This window comes from Hyla sarda, chromosome 12 (assembly GCF_029499605.1).
Source record: "Hyla sarda isolate aHylSar1 chromosome 12, aHylSar1.hap1, whole genome shotgun sequence".
In the NCBI taxonomy this organism is placed as follows: Eukaryota; Metazoa; Chordata; class Amphibia; order Anura; family Hylidae; genus Hyla; species Hyla sarda.
In genome coordinates this window covers 56,874,628-56,893,760 of record NC_079200.1, presented here as the reverse complement: position 1 = coordinate 56,893,760, position 19,133 = coordinate 56,874,628, and the positions used below count along the sequence as shown (strand labels likewise).

At 41.7% G+C, this 19,133-nt stretch overlaps 1 protein-coding gene and 1 long non-coding RNA gene across 4 annotated transcripts in view; one reads left to right on the top strand and one right to left on the bottom strand.

Moving 5' to 3' along the window:
• CDH26 (cadherin 26) overlaps positions 1-19,133 on the bottom strand; it is a 109,364-nt gene that overhangs the window by 6,262 nt on the left and 83,969 nt on the right. The window contains exons 12-20 of the mRNA XM_056547568.1: positions 12,049-12,270; positions 11,524-11,654; positions 10,147-10,203; positions 8,688-8,756; positions 6,095-6,148; positions 4,591-4,647; positions 3,527-3,565; positions 2,868-2,909; positions 2,073-2,156 (exon numbers count right to left, since the gene is read on the bottom strand). Of these exons, the coding sequence (XP_056403543.1) occupies positions 2,073-2,156; positions 2,868-2,909; positions 3,527-3,565; positions 4,591-4,647; positions 6,095-6,148; positions 8,688-8,756; positions 10,147-10,203; positions 11,524-11,654; positions 12,049-12,270 (755 nt within the window). The remainder of the gene's footprint in view (positions 1-2,072; positions 2,157-2,867; positions 2,910-3,526; positions 3,566-4,590; positions 4,648-6,094; positions 6,149-8,687; positions 8,757-10,146; positions 10,204-11,523; positions 11,655-12,048; positions 12,271-19,133) is intronic.
• LOC130296236 (uncharacterized) overlaps positions 1-19,133 on the top strand; it is a 122,912-nt gene that overhangs the window by 82,700 nt on the left and 21,079 nt on the right. The gene's annotated exons all lie outside the window — the stretch shown is intronic.

Here is a 19,133-nt window from a genome sequence, read left to right as displayed (position 1 = left end):
TTTCAGGTGCTCTCGTGGGCTGGAAAAGGTGGATACAGTCCTAAGAGACTCTTTCCTAGGACTGTATCCACCTTTTCCAGCCCACCGGAGCACCTGAAAGCTGAATTAATTTATGCAGGATAAACCATCAACTGCCGAGCCGAGAAGTTCGTGACGAATCGAATTTACTGTAAGTTCGCTCATCTCTATCGTCTTCCTCTGCTCCCTCAGGATGCCCTGTCTCTGGACGGTATCTGCTGACAATCTTCTTTACCGGCGCCTGTTAGCCAATCACTGGCTGTAGTGGTGTACCGCCCCAGCCAGTGATTGGAAAGCTGCACTGTCAATTCCCCCAGCTGTAGACGCTATGCTCAGGGAAAGCAGTGTCACAGCGGCAGACAGAGCGCCCTGAAAACCAGAGCTTTAAGGGAGCGGAGAAAGGTGAGTTAAAGTTTTTGTTATTTTATTAGGCAACCTTTTTTATTCCAGCAAACAAGCACTTTAAGCAGGTCATACACATAAGATATGTGATAGTGGGGTGTGATGAGGGCAGATGTTGTTACCCTATGGGAAGATGGCATTAACCCCTTGTATTTGTGATGCCAGGGCGTGGTTTAGCCTAAAACCACCCGAAGGTTTACCACTAGACCCTGGGCTAGGCATGGGGGCAATAAAGACTCCGATGCCAAGTTATGGACAATGGTAGCTTTAATGAGGGTAGACAGATGGTAAAGTCTATACAGTTCAGCCAGGGCCCAAGGAGGTGACCAGTGACGCAGAGACATTAAGGGCTTTCTGTGATTTGTAGTAGGACTGGATAATTGAATGCAGACCACGCTGACTTGACAGATGACAGGGACTGACTTGACTTGACTCATAAAGCTGTGACTTTAGTTACTTGAATTGATGGTGGTTGCAGGACTGGACTTTGAGGTCTCCAACACTCTGGACACACACACTAGGCGACTGCACTGGACCTCAGCTTAGCAGAAGAGCAGAACTCAAAAAGAGAGAGAAGCTCCACACAGGGCTTATATGGGGGAGAATAGCAGGGAGCCCATAGGTCACTCTTGGGATCACCTGGTACCTCTTGGGTAACAATCACATGACATATCACATGGTATAACTCTTAAAGTAACATTACATTTTATAACACTTTACATGGTAAAACATATTTACAATGGGGAAACAAATGCAGGGGGCCTTGGGGACACTGAAGAAGGCTGCCTGACGGGAGAGCAGGAGCATGGGGTAACACCTCCCGTACTGGTCCACCACAGATACATGTCAGATACATACTAATTTAGCTGACAGATTTCTCTCCAATCCTCTGCTAAGTGTAAATGTGTTCTGAACACGCAGAGGAGAGGAAGCAGCTTAGCTTTCTGAGAACAAAAGGATTAAACAGTTAAAATCCTTCTCTCCTTTACATCTGTCATTGCAGAAAAGTGGGAAGGCCCCCCATACACATTAGATGGCAAGCAGAGTCCTGTCGACACATATCCAATGTGTATAGCTAGCTTAAGAATTAAGGGGCCACAGTGCTAGCTAAATTCAGATTTTTTTTCCCCTGCACACCATGCAGGAAACTGCAGCACAGTCCCAGTTAAGGTCCATGCACATGGCAGAATTTCCGCCTCAAATTAAAGCCCATAGACTTCTCCGCTGTATGCTGTATGCTGTATGCTACAGAGGAAAGTCTTTATTTTTTTAAATTTATTTTTTGTGTTGACCACAGTGCTCTCTGCTGACACCTGATGCCCGTATCAGGAACTGTCCAGAGCAGGAGAAAATCCCCATAGCAAACCTATGCTGCTCTGGACAGTTCCTGACACGGACAGAGGTGTCAGCAGAGGGCACTGTGGACAAGACAAAAAAGAAATTCAAAAAGTAAAGAATTTTCTCTGTAGCATACAGCTGCTAAAAAGTACCAAAAGGATTAAGATTTTTTTTTAATAGAAGTAATTTACAAATCTGTTTAACTTTCTGACACCAGTTCATTTAAAAAAAAAAAAAAAAAAGTTTTCTACCGGAGTACCCCTGTAAGGACCAAATGGTCCTTATAAAGTGCATTGAAGATTTTTTTTACTTACCTGACTGAGCATTTCTCCAATTCTTTCTACGAAAACATGTTCATTTCTGTTCTTAAGGGATCCATTCTTTGTGTATTTGCTATTCTGTAATTCAAACAACTTTTGTGAAAAATGCAATTTTAACAAATGTTCTATAATTTTAAGAGTGATATTCATTTCCAGACATTTAATATAAAAAGCGATTGCCTTTTACCTCCTTATGGCTCAATTTGTTTTATTATATTACACTTAGGTTGGATGGTGGCTTTATTTCTTTTACTTTAAGGACATCTAGAGGTAAACATGGGTACTGCAGGCATCCATATAGAGAAGTGTTCTCCAACCTGTGGCTCAGTCTACAACTCTTGTCATGCCCTGACAGCGGAGGTGAAAGTTGTAATTTTTCAGGAGGTCTAGAGCCATAAGTTGGAGAATACTGTATATTAGTATAGAGTAAGCACTGCATTGCCTTGTTATGCCAGGAGGTATTTGCATGTTATCAGCTCCATCACAGCTGCCAAAAAAGTACGTAATTGTTTCTTTTTTTAAGCAAAAGCCATAAATGCATCCTAAAAAGAGAAAATGTTCAAAAAGTACAAAAATTCTGCCTTTGATCAGACTGTTTTGAACACTTTGAAATAGAATCAATCATAAAAAATAGAAGCAAACATGTTATTGTTTGTTATTTGCAATTCATCACTTTCACAGACACTATGCAGCTAGGTGGCGCCATGTATACTAAATTGATTATTTATGTAGATATAGTTGTCCATCTGCAACAAATATAGATTGTATGAAGACAAGAAATGACCTTACCTGGTGCCAAGTGCCATTCTGACTCTGCATGGTCTGGTTTCCCTAAAATAGAAAGTAAAGGATAATCAACAACTGATCATGCAAGATAAAATGTTCATGGCAAAATATAAAAAAGAATCTGCTGCCATTGCCACGGTTGTTTTAAAGGGAACCAAACATCAGATTTTCTGCCCCCAGGGATGGGGAGGATGTAAAGTTTGTAAATCTTTCCCACCGCCCCTGTAAGAAGTCCCCTGGGCAGAAAGCTAAACTTATCTAGTCCCATCCCTAGTTCCTTAGGGAGCAGAGCCATGTCAATCACATGGAGAGGGCATGATTACAGCGCAGCCGACAGGACTAGGTAAGTAAAGCTCCCTGCCCAGGGGACTACTTATGGGGGTGGCGGGGGAGACTAACAAACTTCAGATACTTAATGTTCCTGGGGGCAGGAATGACCACCAGGGAAGGTGAGGATGAAGATTTTACCATATATAACACGTTGCTTGGTTCCGTTTAAAGTCTTTTGGAAACCAGATTTCATGGCTTTTTATGGGCATATTATCAAGTTCATAGACACTGTGCATCTAGGTGGCGCTGTCTATACTAGATTGGTACTTTGTGTGCATGCAGGTGGGATCTACAGCAACTATAGTTTGTATGAAGACAATAAATAGACTTACCTGGTGCCATGTGCCATTCAGACCCTGCATTGTCTGTCCCTAAAATGGAAAGTAAAGAGTAAATATAGTACAATGCAGACAACACTTGCAATTCACATGAAACCAGAGTAGGAATAAACACATTGGAATTGGACTCTCTGGTGGACCAGTCTGTTGTGTCTGCCAAACCTGCTGCTTTATAGCTATATATCATGACACTGTACTACTAGTGCACAGGCAGTTGTTAGTAAACCCAAGTATGCCCTAACGACAGGAAATAAGTTCACACCCTTGCCTTCAATAGAATCTGAGCTATTTTATAGGGTATGAGACTCTCATACTCTCATGCTCTCATCAGTGTTGATCACAGTAATGAAATGCTTAAAGGGGTACTCTGCCCCTAGACATCTTATCCTCCATCCAAAGGATAGAGGATAAGCTGTCTGATCGCGGGGGTCCCGCTGCTGGGGACCCCCAGGATCTCGGCTGCAGCACCCCGCTGTCATTACTGCACAGAGCGAGTTCTCTCTGTGCGTAATGACGGGCGATACAGGGGACGGAGCATTGTGACTTCACGGCTCAGCCCCTTGTGACATCACAGCCCGCCCCCTTAATGCAAGTCTATGGGAGGGGGCGTGAGGGCCGCCATGCCCCTCCCATAGACTTGTATTGAGGGGGCCATCCGTGACATCACGAGAAGCGGAACCATGAAGTCACGATGCTCCGGACCCTGTATCACCCGTCATTACGCACAGAGCGAGTTTGCTCTGTGCAGTAATGACAGTGGGGTGCTGCAGCCGAGATCCCGGGGGTCCCCAGCGATCAGACATCTTATCCCCTATCCTTTGGATAGGGGATAAGATGTCTAGGGGTGGAGTACCCCTTTAACGGCGATCAGAGACTCTTCCTATACCCACCACTAGAGCGGGGCTGCAGCTGTGCATACTCCTCATAGATGCAAAACATGTAAAAGGGGATAGTAAAAGTGATAGCCAGAGGATATCCTGTATTAGAGATTTACCCATAAAGCAGTTTCCTAATATACTAGGCTATCTTTCATCAATACCAACCATAAGACAGCTTACCTGTGCCCAGGCCTGACTTTGCCTTTTAGAGGCCGATCTTCCAAATCCAGCGCCATCCTGGTAATACAAAAACAATTTTTTTTATGTATAATTCCAGTCAGTCACATAGCTTGTTGACTGTTTCTTATAGCAGCCAGCAGAACAGTGAATGCAGCCCTGTCTATGGATTAACAAAGTTACTAAAACTGTTACATAAATTGTATCTATTTAGTGAATAAGAGTTTCATAATATTTCCCTATCTTTTACAGTATTTAGCATGACATGGATCTCAGCTGGGGGTAGATATTATACGATAGGGACCACATCTACAGAATAAAATATATATATATGCACACAGAATTCTCCTTTTATTACAGCTTTTATCTTTGTATTTCCTGCTATAGGGTTATTAAAGGGGTATTCCATGAAAAAAAACATTTTTTTTTTTCATATCAACTGGCTCCAGAAAGTTAAACAGATTTGTAAATGACTTCATCCAAAACGAAACAGAAATGAAGGGCACTCACCATAAATGCTTAAAGTTCTTTATTTAGACGATCTTTTCATGACATTGCGGTCAGACACTCGACAGGGGTGTGAATAAGGGCCTGTTGAAGCGCAACTATCGCGAGAAACGGACCGTAGCCCTTAATCACACCCCTGTCGAGTGTCTGACCGCACTGTCATGAAAAGATCGTCTGAATAAAGAACTTTAAGCATTTATGGTGAGTGCCCTGCATTTCTGTTTCGTTTTGGATGAAGTGTTTTCCTTGTGGACTACTAGTTGCAGTGAGCACAACTATTCAAACTTTATTTTGGATCTGCTAGAAGGTGGGCGTTGAATCATACAGGTGCTTGAGCCGGGCAGTGCCGGGTGCGCTCTTTAGATAGTGAATCAGATTTGTAAATTACTTCTATTAAAAAAATCCTTCCTTAATCCTTTCAGTACAGTTAAGTTGTTATTTTCTGTCTGACAACAGTGCTCTCTGCTGACACCTCTGTCTGTCTCAGGAACTGTCCAGAGCAGAAAAGGTTTGCTATGGGGATTTGCTGCTATTCTGGACGGTTTTGGAAGTAATTTACAAATCTGTTTCACTTTCTTGAGCCAGTTAATGGGAAAAAAAAAATGTTTATTCATGGAATACTCCTTTAATACACACCTACCTTTTTTTTGAAGAGAGGAGAAAGTTGAAAAAAGACCACTACTCAACCTGTAGGTTTGTAGTTGTTACAAAACTACAACTCCCCCCCATGCCCTGGCATGCTAGAAGTTGTAGTTTTGCAAAAGCAGGTAACAGGTTGGGAAACGCTGGACTTTGTATACCTTTATGCAGCTTTTGTGCCTGGATGACTAAAAACACAATGGACAATAATAACAGGAACAGCAGCTCTGAAGCATAAACTGCTGATCCAATTAGATAAATACTGTGCAGGAGAACATCAACATTCAGGAAGATGTAAGTTTCAATATTTGGAAGGCACAGTCCTTAAGCCGGTTATTTACTTATGATAGTTCATACTAACCATTTCATAGGCCTGATACTGTGTCCGTACTGGGGGGGATTTCCCAGCTGCTTGCTGCAAAAATAAATAAATAAATAAATAAAATGTATAGTGTTCCAGTATTTGGTGTTCCAGCATTTATCCACAAGAAATTGTAATTTGGCTTAGAAAAAACAAGGTTTTGCATAATGCATACATGTGTATGAGGCACTGGTAGTTTATTGCAAAGGTATTTACGTACATCGCTCTATGTCATTGCATACACAGAGGTTTTTAAAGTATAAAGGGTTAATATTTCAGCATTACTGTACACAAATGAATAATGCCTTGGTCACATGATCCTCCCAGCCAATGGTTGTTGCAGAAGTCCCTAGTCCAACCTCTCACCATCAGTAGAAGGGATGGACCCAAACCTTTTAATCAGCAGTCTGACTTTCTCCTAGCTTCTGTTAATCCTAAGCATACCTACAACTAGGCAACATATGCCTTACCTAGGTAAAAGCCTGTCTTTATTCAAGTCACTGATCATGTTTTTGTTCACATTGTGAGGACAAAGTACTTAATCTCCAAAAAAGAGTTATCTTCTGTTAAAGAGTACCTGTCACCAAATAAAACTTTTAATATAGTGTTCCTTGTGTAATTAGCAGAGACTTTCCCATTCACTTGCTTTTAAAATTATCAACATAAATATGTTTAAAATGAAATATAAAAAATGGCCACTAGGTGGCTCTGTTCTGTTCCCTGCTACAATTAATAACTCGAGTTTGGTCTCCTCCTGACCTGGCAGGAGTCCAAACTCAGGAAGTGCTTCTCTGCACTGAGCTTGATTGACATCTGCACAGAAAGTGAAAGCTCCACAGATTCTTACAGAAAGCTGCAGGAGAGCCTCACTGAAAGCTACACAGACTAAAAGCTGCACAGAGCCTGAGGCCTTCTATTCATCACAGCACTGCAACCACATGAGGGCGGAAGTGGTCCCCCAGCAGGCTTCAGTGATGTCATGCCTACTGGGAAACGCCCACTTCCTCCTGCTGGGAAATAGCACTATGTGAGCAAGAAGAAGAAAGGTATGATACACAGCTTTTTAAAGCTCTGACATTTTTAAGGACTGGAGGGGTGTTAGGAGAAGTTAGGGAATATAGATTAAGTTAGTTTATAACAGTTCATTTGGTGACAGGTACTTTTTAAGAGAAAGCTGGTAAAAGCAACATTTAAAAGGACAGTGGCCAAATATCCATTCATAGGCAAAGAGGCTCTTGACAAGGACATTGTTTTGCCTCTGTATAAATCATTAGTCAGACTGGACATGGAGGATTGTGTCCAATTTTGGGCACCTGTATGTAAGAGGCACATAGCTGAACTGGAGAGGGTGCAGAGAAGGGTGACAAAGATTATTAATGGTACAGGACCAAGAAAGGTTATCAAGCTTGGGGTTAGTCTAGAGAAAAAATGTCTCAGGGGCAAATCGCAATGTACAAATATATGAATGGACAGTACAGAGATCTTTCTAGTAATCCTTTTATACCTAGGCCGGTAACCATGACAAGGGGGCATCCTCTACGTCTAGAGGAAATAAGGTTTCACATTCAGCACAGACAGAGATTCTTTACTGTAAGAGCAGTGAGACTATGGAACTCTCTGTCACATGATGTTGTGATATTTGACTCAATAAACAAGTTCAAGGGAGGCCTGGATGTTTTTTGTGGGAAAATATAATATTACAGGTTATGGATACTAGATTTATGTAGATAGAACTTTAATCCAGGGATTTATTCTGATCGCCATATTGAGGTCGGGAAAGGAATTTTTTTCCTCTCTCATGGCATAATTGGCGGCAACCCCATGTTTTATTATTTTTTTTTTTTGGCCTTCCTCTGGATCAACATTGTAGGGTTTTAGGTTAAACTCGATGTACTCTTGTAAGATTTGTCAACCTTACAAACTATGTTACTAACTGTCTCAAAGGCTGTAATATTCCAAGCTGTACTTAAAAATTGTACTATTCTAGATTTGCACAAAAAAGTCAGTAAGGGTGCGTTCCCACAGGGCGTATACGCAGCGTATTTGACGCTGCGCAAAATTTATGGCAGCAGCGGGAAATATGCTGCGTATCCCTTGCTCACTACGCACACAGGGCTTTCCGGCGGCAGCCCTATGTGTGCAGTGAGTTTGTCTGTGACGCGCGGCCCCGCCTCCAAAACTCACTACACACATAGGGCTGCCCCCGGAAAGCCCTGTGTGTATAGTGAGCAAGGAATACGCAGCGTATTTCCCGCTGCTGCCGTAAAATTTGCGCAGCGTCAAATACGCTGCGTATACGCCCTGTGGGAACGCACCCTAAAGCTGTTTGTTTCACAGAACCTTAGTGTCCAGAAGTCTCATTCATGCACTTTGCACTACAGAAACAACTTCACTGACAAAAGATTGGGGTTGGGTCACAGGAAACATCGAGTTAGCTACACTATTCTTGGACTTGACACATCAGTTAGAGGAATAGATCTCCCAGCTAACCTGCACCATAACATCCCTGCACCCAGTCACCACACATGAGATTTGTTATAATTGTAGTATATGACTAGTAAAGTAGCAAAATAAAAATAGGCTAAGTACTCACTGCTTCCCAAGCTTGATATTGAGCCTTTGGAAGTGTACTTGAGAGGGTTCTTCCGACTGCTTCTTTATCCTGTAGTTAAGCAATAAATTGTTATTATTTTATTTTTATGGCATACCTTTAGTTCCAGGGCACTATACATATATACATATGAAGAGGCTAAAAAACAAAACACGTATGCATGTACAATGGATCTAAAACAGACTTATATAGAGGGAGAGAGGGTCCTGCATATAAGGGCTTACAATCAGGGCTCAAGTCCTGCAGGAACTCATGGGAATGGAGTTCCTGCACTTTTTTCACAGCAGGAATGCAGTTTCCAATAGCAGGAGTTCTGCAGGACCAGCCCTTAAAGGGGTACTCTGCCCCTAGACATTTTATCCCCTATACAAAGTGTAGGGGATAAGATGTCAGATCATGGGGACCCCCGGGATCTCGGCTGTGGCACCCCAGATATTCGGTGCACGGAGCGAGCTTCGCTCCGTGCCGGATGACTGGTGATGCGGGGCGGAGGCTTGTGACGTCACAGTAATGCTCCCTCAATGCAAGTCTAGGGGAGGGGGCGTGACAGCCGTCATGCCCCCTCCCATAGACTTGCATTGAGGGGCCATGACTGTGATGTCACGAGCCTCCGGCGCTGCACCCAACACTCTAAATGAATGCCGGGTACATTTTTGGATATGAGACATCTTTGGATAGGGTATAAGATGTCTCGTACCCCTTTAAGTGGAAATTTTGGGTGAGTTCCTACTTTTTTTCCCAGGACTTGACCCCTGCTTACAATCTAATATATTGTTAAAACATAACATAATAACTATCTATGGTAATGCTAACCTGTAATGTATATGGCTCCTTTTTATGTTGCCTCATCTGGGGTTTAAGCTTCTGTTCTCTACCTGACTCATACATTATACTGCAGCTCTGTTTGTACAGAATGGCTGCTGTGTATGAGCACAAGCCTAGCACATGCCAAGCAGGAAGTCAGTGTATGGAGGACCAAGAGATGTGACATCTATAGACGCTAACTATCAGACCCAAATTTTGTTTGGCATTTTTTTTAAGAATAGAGTGGATAAAATGGCAGGGAAAAAAAAGTCCATATCCATGAATACATGCACACTACAGGAGGAAAAACACCTCCAAATCAGGGGAAAAAACTGAGAAATTAAATTTCAGAAAAAGTACACAAAAAAACACCAGTAATGGGTGGAAAAACTTTTAGATATGTCACTTCAAATTTCCCAGCAACCATCTGTCTGCAGCATTTTAGTCCAAAAAAATGCTGTTGCCAGCCAAATATAAAATACACTACAAAAAATGCTTTATTTTTATTTTTTATTCTGTGATTCTGCACTTGGTGCATTCTTTAGGTCAGTTGTTTTTTTTTTTCTGTGTGCTTCAATACAACCAATGTATAGGGCCTAGTATGCAGAACGTTTACAATGTTAGCTATATGTGTTACCTTTATAGCAAGATCAATAGTTCCGTTTCCATTAGCCATGAGAACAGCTGGGGATGCCTATTGATGGAGAATGAACAGAATATTAGGAAATCTAAAATATATTTATATTTATACAGAGGTGACCTACTTTTACTTACTGCTAATTGCCTTAAGAATTCCAATTTCTTATTTTATAAATTCAAGACATTATAAAAATAGAAAAACAAAACAGGCTGCACATGCTATTGCCTTCTGTCCAATACGTCATAACAGGTATAGACGCTACTGTAGTAGGGGTATCAGAACTTGAACTCCCATCCCCTCTTTCCAATCTGACATGGATAATCTATCCTGACAGATTATCAATATAAAAGTCCTGGAAAACCCCTGTTCCCACAGTGAAATTCCGCTGCAGCAGAGTCCCATTGATTTCAAAGGATTCTGCTGCACTGTGCACACAGTTTCTCAAATCCAGCATCCGCAGAAAAAAAATACATATCTTTCACGTGCGGAATGCCTGCCCATATTTTATTTTTTTATTGGTCAGGTTCACAACACGGTTCACACCTCTGAGGCACAGATATATCGGCAAAATCTCAAACACAGCTGCTAACAAGGGTGTTCAAGTCAATCACCTGTAAGTAGTTACCTGGTTACTATGTTCGGGTCATTTTCTTATCGCTTTTCAGTCAAAACTTGTATACCCACGGAAAATGACCTGAACCTAGTCACTAGCTGATGTAATTGAATTGAAGGGGTCCTGGGCACAGATATGTCTGCAGCTATGTTTACATTTTTTCCTGAGGCACGAATCCTGATGTGAGCGTCAACGTAGTATGAAATACCCTTATAATTTGCTACATGATCTTACATAGCACTTTCACAAATGTGTGTTACCATTAAACTTTGCCTATTTTCAAACCATAAAGCAACACTGCAACCAAAAATTTGGATTTGCCTGCTCCCCCCTTATCGGACAGCTCAGTATCACCCGATACAACACCAGCTCCGGACCCCCTGCAAACTGTTTTTATAATTTGCAGTCGTATTTAACCAGAAGTAACTTTCCCAATGTAACTCAATGAGTCTCTATAGTTACACTGAGAAAGTAACTTCTGGTATATTCACCAACCCCATTGTGAATCAGCTGGGGGACAACAGAGACCAGAAGGGGTGTACTATCAGGAAAACTGAGCATCCAGTAAGAGAGGAGCAGGGGTCCATTTACCCTCACTATGCTCATACTGGGAGGGGAAAAAAAGTATTGTCTGGAGTGTCCCTTTAAACGTTAACATGTTTAGCATATTGCAAATGACTGTTCATCTGGGCCTGAATTAGAATGGACACTTGTGTAATGCTTGTGGAGTGGCTGTATCTACTGTATGCAGTAGCACTTACCTGAGATAGTACACTTCCACCCTCCTCATTGTACTGGATCAGGGTCTGGTTGCCCTCGTCATTTGCAGGGAATTTTTGATTTTTGTTTCCACCGGAGCCACAGAGAAAGCACATAAGCAAGCATAATGCCACTGTTACATGAAAACAAAACAGAATTAACATTTTAGAAGCACATACTACAGTGTTCTACCAGCTGTAACCCTCCAGCTGCTGCAAAACTACAACTCCTAGCATACTCGGGCAGCCAGAATGATGGAAACTGTGGCAACAGTTACAGTTTGCAAAGCATTGACATACCATTAAAATACTATAGCGGCATTGTGTCCTGGATTCAAATTCAGCTAAGGACAACATCTGTATGGTGTTTGTGTGTTTCCCCTATAGCTCCTCTGGTATCCTCCCATCTTCCAAAATCATAGTGACAGGTAAATTGGCTTCTTATAAAACTCATCCTAGTAAAAGTCTGTGGCTGACATTATATTGTGAGCATGGAGGAATATGTAACCAATCCCATCCCATACTTACACAGGAAAAAGAGCAGGGCTCCAATGATGGCCCCTATAGCCCCGCCACCCATTTGATATGAGGCTGGTTGCATCTTCTCACAAATATCTCCATCCAGACAGCTACACACCCGTATATTAAGGGTTTGGGCTCTAAAAAATCCTTGTCTGTCATAAATTTCCAGGGGTATGCTATAGTTTCCAACGTCGAGGCTTTTTAGCATTAACATATCAGCAGAACTGTCTGCAAGGAAAAAAAATATTGCATAAAATAGTACCTATAACATCTAAAAATCTATTTGAAGCAATATGGCATTTGGATCATTCATAAAAGTAGATTTGTATGTGGCCTGTTTATTGGATGTGTCACATACAGTATGTGTGTGCAATGGGGATCCAATTGCTGACACCTTCACCAGTCTCGAGTATGTCTGGTTCTTCACACCAATGCGTGTATAGTCATAGAAACAACTGAGCACACTCACTGGCCTGTTTCTGTATCTCCCATAGACTTTATTGAGAGCGTCCACAATGCTGCCCACGATTATTACCACATTCTCAGAAATGTAAAGTGGGTTTTTTGTTTCTTGTTTTTTTTAATGGTACACACTCAATGATTGGTAAAAATTACTATTTTTTGGGTCAGTACAATTAAGTAAATAAAACATATAGAACAATGAATGAAGTCGACAATTCTCAGAAGAAGAAGAAGGAATAACATCGGCGACTCACCGGATCTTCTTTCTTGGATTTATTTAGATATACTCACACATTACAAACATGTAACGGGGTGGACGGGTCCTGTGGGGGGGTACGGTAGGCGACAACGGGCCGTGTTTCGCACAGGTGTTGTGCTTCGTCTGGCCTCCTAGGAGGCCAGACGAAGCACAACACCTGGGCGAAACACGGCCCGTTGTCGCCAACCGTACACAGGCCCCCCCCCCCCCACAGGACCCGTCCACCCCGTTACATGTTTGTAATGTGTGAGTATATCTAAATAAATCCAAGAAAGAAGATCCGGTGAGTCGCCGATGTTATTCCTTCTTCTGAGAATTGTTGTCTGCATGCCTACGTCAGAGTACCACTGAACTTCATTAGCCAGTACTCTATTACACTCCACAGCATCTAAACCACATATACAAGGGTGAACAGAAGTAAGCAGTGCCAAATATCTCTGTTTTTGTTAATGAATGAAGTCGCACTCACCGAAAGTGTTTTCAGCGTGGTAAATTCTTTTATTCCAACATGAATAGCAGTGAAGGAAGTTATATTTCCATAGCGGGGTGCGAGAGGCGGCAAGCTCTCAGACGTGGGGCACACCACTGATAGGCTACTAGTTTCTCGTCACCTGCGGATGCTTCTTCCGGCCAAGGTGTACATCTTGGACAGAAGAAGCATCCGCAGGTGACGCGAAACTGGTAGCCTATCAGTGGTGTGCCCCACGTCTGAGAGCTTGCCTGATGTCGCTCCCCGCTATGGAAATATAACTTCCTTCACTGATATTCATCTTGAAATAAAGGAATTTACCGCACTGAAAACACGATCGGGTGAGTGCTACTTCATTCACTGTTCTATATGTTCTACTGTCTATGCTACCTATGTTATTCAAGTCTGCACCCTAGAATTTAGCCATCTGCAGTATACACCGAAGTGACTATTGGGATTACGTTTACCTGAGCAGTGTCTATATTCTATTCCTCCCACAATTAAGTTGATCTATCCATTTATATAGCTTTTTATGTTATTTTTCCTTTTCACAACAAAATCCTTTTATTTTCCCTTTTTTGTCTTTCCATGTGACTTTTTTTTTGGGAGACGCTCTGACTGTATAATTCAGCTCATAACCTAATAGTCTCTCCAATTATTAAAATAAAGTTCACAAACTATTAACCCTTATATCTCAGGAACAGAAGGATGTTTTAAGAAACTGTAAAGAAGTGTGTGATCAGGGCACCCTTAGTTGTTAAATAATGATGCAGATAAAATTCTCATGTTAAAAAAAAAATAGTAATAATGATGCAGTATAATTTTGGGGGTTGGTCAGGGGTCCTCTTTAACCTTAATGTTTGCGTTCATTAGTTAGTATAATAATTTGAGTAGCATATATGTTAATGCTTCTATTTCTTATGATGTGTAATAGATATGTCACGTACCGGCAGGGACGTGCACAGACATTTTGAAGGGCAGGGGCTCAAGTAAAAAAAGAGGGCACTTTTCATAATTTAAAAAACGTCTGCTCGACTTAAAGGGGTACTCCGCCCCTAGACATCTTATCCCCTATCCAAAGGATAGGGGATAAGATGTCAGATCGCCGCGGTCCCGCTGCTGGGGAGCCCTGGGATCCCCGCTGCGGCACCGCGCTATCATTACAGCACAGAGCGAGTTCGCTCTGTGCGTAATGACGGGCGATACGGGGGATGGAGCAGCGTGACAACATGGCCCCGCCCCTCGTGACATCATGGCCCACCCCTTTCAATGCAAGTCTATGGCAGGGGGCGTGGTGGTCATCACGCCCCCTCCCATAGACATGCATTAAGGGGACAGGCCGTGATGTCACGAGGGGCGGCGCCATGACGTCACGCTGCTCCATCCCCCGTATCGCCCGTCATTACGCACAGAGCGAACTCGCTCTGTTCTGTAATGATAGCGCGGTGCCGCAGCGGGGATCCCAGGGCTCCCCAGCAGCGGGACCGCGGCGATCTGACATCTTATCCCCTATCCTTTGGATAGGGGATAAGATGTCTAGAGGCGGAAAACCCCTTTAATGGGCAGATTTGCTGTGGCCCAGGGACACAGTGGACTCCCGCCACGCCTCCTTGACATTCCTATCCCCATAAAAGTTGGTGTTTTTGTAAAATCGAGTCAAGAACAGTTTCTATGAAGGTCTGCCATGTGTATATACACTTTGTCTGTGCTACCAGTCTTATTTACAGAAAACATGTGACAGCTGCCCTATAATATACTGTATTATAGAGGAGATTCATCAAAACCTGTGCAGAGAAAGAGCGGTGCAGTTGTCCATAGCAACCAATCAGATCGTTTTGCAGAAGGCTTTTCCTCTGCAAAGGTTTTAATAAATCTCCCCCTATATGCCCCGGTCTGACCTCTATATGACAGAACCCATCACCAATCACGCAGCACCCAGCACCCATCACACAGCACCCATCAACAATCACCCATCAACAATCACCCAGCACCAATCACCCAGCACCAATCACCCAGCACCCATCACCCAGCACCCATCACCCATCCCCAATCACCCTGCACCCATCCCCAATCACCCAGCACCCATCCCCAATCACCCAGCACCCATCCCCAATCACCCAGCTCCCATCCCCTACCTTATGCAGGAATCTCCACACAACACAAAGATATGCTTACATTCTACAATATACTAGAGTTGGCAAAAAAAGAATTATAAACATACAAAGACGGCCAGGCATAGCACAGCATACAGGATGGAAGCAGGGAAGCTTCGCCTCCATTGCGCACAAGACTGACTTTGCATACTAGCAATGTGGGGCAATACCTAGAAAATGGAAAGACCAATTTTTGTATACTGCACTGTAACCTAGTGTATTGGGTTTAGTGCAAGTAAACAGCCTGTCAGTTTCCCTTTAATTTTATACCATACCCCCCCTTAATTCTCTATATACTGTGCCACCATTCATCTATTAATTCCCTATATACTGTGCCTCCATTCATCTATTAATTCCCTATATACTGTGCCACCATTCATCTATTAATTCCCTATATACTGTGCCACCATTCATCTATTAATTCCCTATATACTGTGCCACCATTCATCTATTAATTCCCTATATACTGTGCCACCATTAATGAACTATATACTGTGCCACTATTATTTAACTATACTGTGCCACCACTAAGGGTGCGTTCACACTTGCGTATTTTCTGCTGCAGATCTGCTGCAGATTTGCTATAGCAGATTTCTATTCCCATTGTCAATGGGAAGCAAAATCTGCAGCAGATCTGCAGCAAAAATAGCCACATGTGAACGCACCCTAAGGATCTATACACAATATAATGAAATAAACTGTGCTTCCATAAATTCCCTGTATACTGTGCTTACATTCCTCCAATAATTCCCTAATAATGTGCTTCATACAATACATACAAGCACATAACATAAAGACACATACAGTACATAGGTAATATACACACATACAGTATGTAGGTAATATACACACATACATAGAGACACTGACACATACATACAGGTACAAATATACATTAAGAAACATAAATACACAGACACACATATAGCATGGAATATATACTAAAAGATATAGCCAATAGGCACATTATACATACAGGTACACACATACAATCACTCACAGATATATACACACATACATAGATTCACTTGCTCATATATAGTGTTGCTCACGAATATTCGCAATTCGAATATTATTCGCGAATATCGCATATTCGCGAATTCGCGAATTTCGCGAATATAGCGCTATATATTCGTAATTACGAATATTCGTTTTTTTTTTTTTTTGTTTTTTTTCACAGTACACCTCACAGTGATCATCCCTCTCTGCTTCCAGCTTGTGTGGTGTAAAGAAGGCTGTAATACTACTGTGTGAGACTGTCGTGCGAAAATTCGCATATGCGAAAATTAGCATATGCTAATGTTCGCATATGCGAATATTCACATATGTTAATTTTCGTATGCGAGAATATTCGCAAATGCGAAAATAAAACAAGAATATAACGAATATGCGAATATTCGCGAATATATGACGAATATTCGTCCATATATTCGCGAATATTCGCGAATTCGAATATGGCCTATGCCGCTCAACACTACTCATATATATATATATATATATATATATATATATATATATATATACACACACATACATACATACATACATAGATTCACTTGCTCATATATATATATACATAAACAGTACAAGGAGCTTAATAAAATCTGTAAAAATGTAATAAAAACAGCAAAAATTCAAAATGAGAGACAGGTGGCCAAAGAAAGCAAAACTAATCCTAAATATTTTTTTAGACATATAAATGCAAAAAAACCAAGGACAGAGCATGTAGGACCCCTTAATAATGATAATGGGGAGGTTGTCACAGGCGATCAAGAGAAGGCGGAGCTACTGAATGGGTTCTTTAGTTCTGTATACACTATGGAAGAAGGAGCTGACATTGGCCAGGTCAGTGCTGGTAACACATCATGTAATGTACTGAACTGGCTTAATGTAGAGATGGTACAAGGTAAGTTAAGTGATATAAATGTAAGCAAATCCCCAGGACCGGATGGACTACACCCAAGAGTTCTTAGAGAGGTAAGTTCAGTAATATCTGTACCCCTGTTCATGATATTTAGAGATTCTCTGGTGTCTGGTATTGTGCCAAGGGACTGGCGCAAGGCGAATGTGGTGCCAATCTTCAAAAAGGGCTCTAGGTCTTCCCCAGGAAACTATAGACCGGTAAGTTTAACGTGCATTGTGGGTAAATTGTTTGAAGGACTTATAAGGGATTACATACAGGAATACATAGGGGATAATTGTATTATAAGTGATAGCCAGCATGGGTTTACTAAGGATAGAAGTTGTCAAACCAATCTAATTTGCTTTTATGAAGATGTGAGTAGAAGCCTTGACAGAGGAATGGCTGTGGATATAGTGTTTCTGGATTTTGCTAAAGCATTTGATACTGTCCCTCATAGACGTCTGACAGGTAAGTTAAGGTCTTTGGGTTTGGAAATTTTAGTTTGTTACTGGATTGAACACTGGCTCATGGATCGTACCCAGAGAGTGGTGGTCAATGATTCGTACTCTGATTGGTCCCCGGTTATTAGTGGTGTACCCCAAGGTTCTGTACTGGGCCCGCTGTTGTTTAATTTAGTTATTAATGATATAGAGGATGGTATTAACAGCTCTGTTTCTATCTTTGCAGATGACACCAAGCTTTGTAGCACGGTACAGTCTATAGAGGATGTGTGTAGGTTACAATATGACTTGGATAGACTAAGTGTCTGGGCATCCACTTGGCAAATGAGGTTCAATGTGGATAAATGTAAAGTTATGCATCTGGGTACTAATAACCTGCATGCATCGTATGTCTTAGGGGGGATTAAACTGGCAGAGTCACTGGTAGAGAAGGATCTGGGTGTACTTGTAGATCACAGACTACAGAATAGCATGCAATGTCAGGCTGCTGCTTCCAAAGCCGGCAGGATATTGTCATGTATCAAAAGAGGCATGGACTCAAGGGACAGGGACATAATACTCCCCCTTTATAAATCATTGGTACGGCCTTACCTGGAATATGCTGTTCAGTTTTTGGCACCTGTCCATATAAGGGACACTGCGGAGTTGGAAAGGGTGCAGAGATGCGCGACTAAACTAATATGGGGCATGGAACATCTTAGCTATGAGGAGCGATTAAAGGAGTTACAATTGTTTAGTCTTGAGAAGAGACGTTTAAGGGGGGATATGATAAACATATATAAGTATATTAATGGCCCATACAAAAAATATGGAGAAAAACTGTTCCAGGTTAAACCCCCCCAAAGAACGAGGGGCCACTCCCTCCGTCTGGAGAAGAAAAAGTTTAGTCTCAAGGGGCGACACGCCTTCTTTACCATGAGAACTGTGAACTTATGGAACAGTCTACCTCAGGAACTGGTCACAGCAGGAACAGTTAACAGCTTTAAAACAGGATTAGATACATTCCTGGAACAAAATAAGATTAATACTTATGAAGAAATATAAAATCTCATCCCTTCCCCAATATCGCGCCACACCCCTACCCCTTAATTCCCTGGTTGAACTTGATGGACATATGTCTTTTTTTGACAGTACTAACTATGTAACTATATATATATATATATATATATCCATACATACATATACATATATATACACACATACATAGATTCACTTGCTCATATATATACACATATACATAGATTCACTTGCTCATATATATACACATATACATAGATTCACTTGCTCATATATATATATATATATATATATATATATATATATATATACACACATACATAGATTCACTTGCTCATATAAACTGTATTTATCGGCGTATAACACG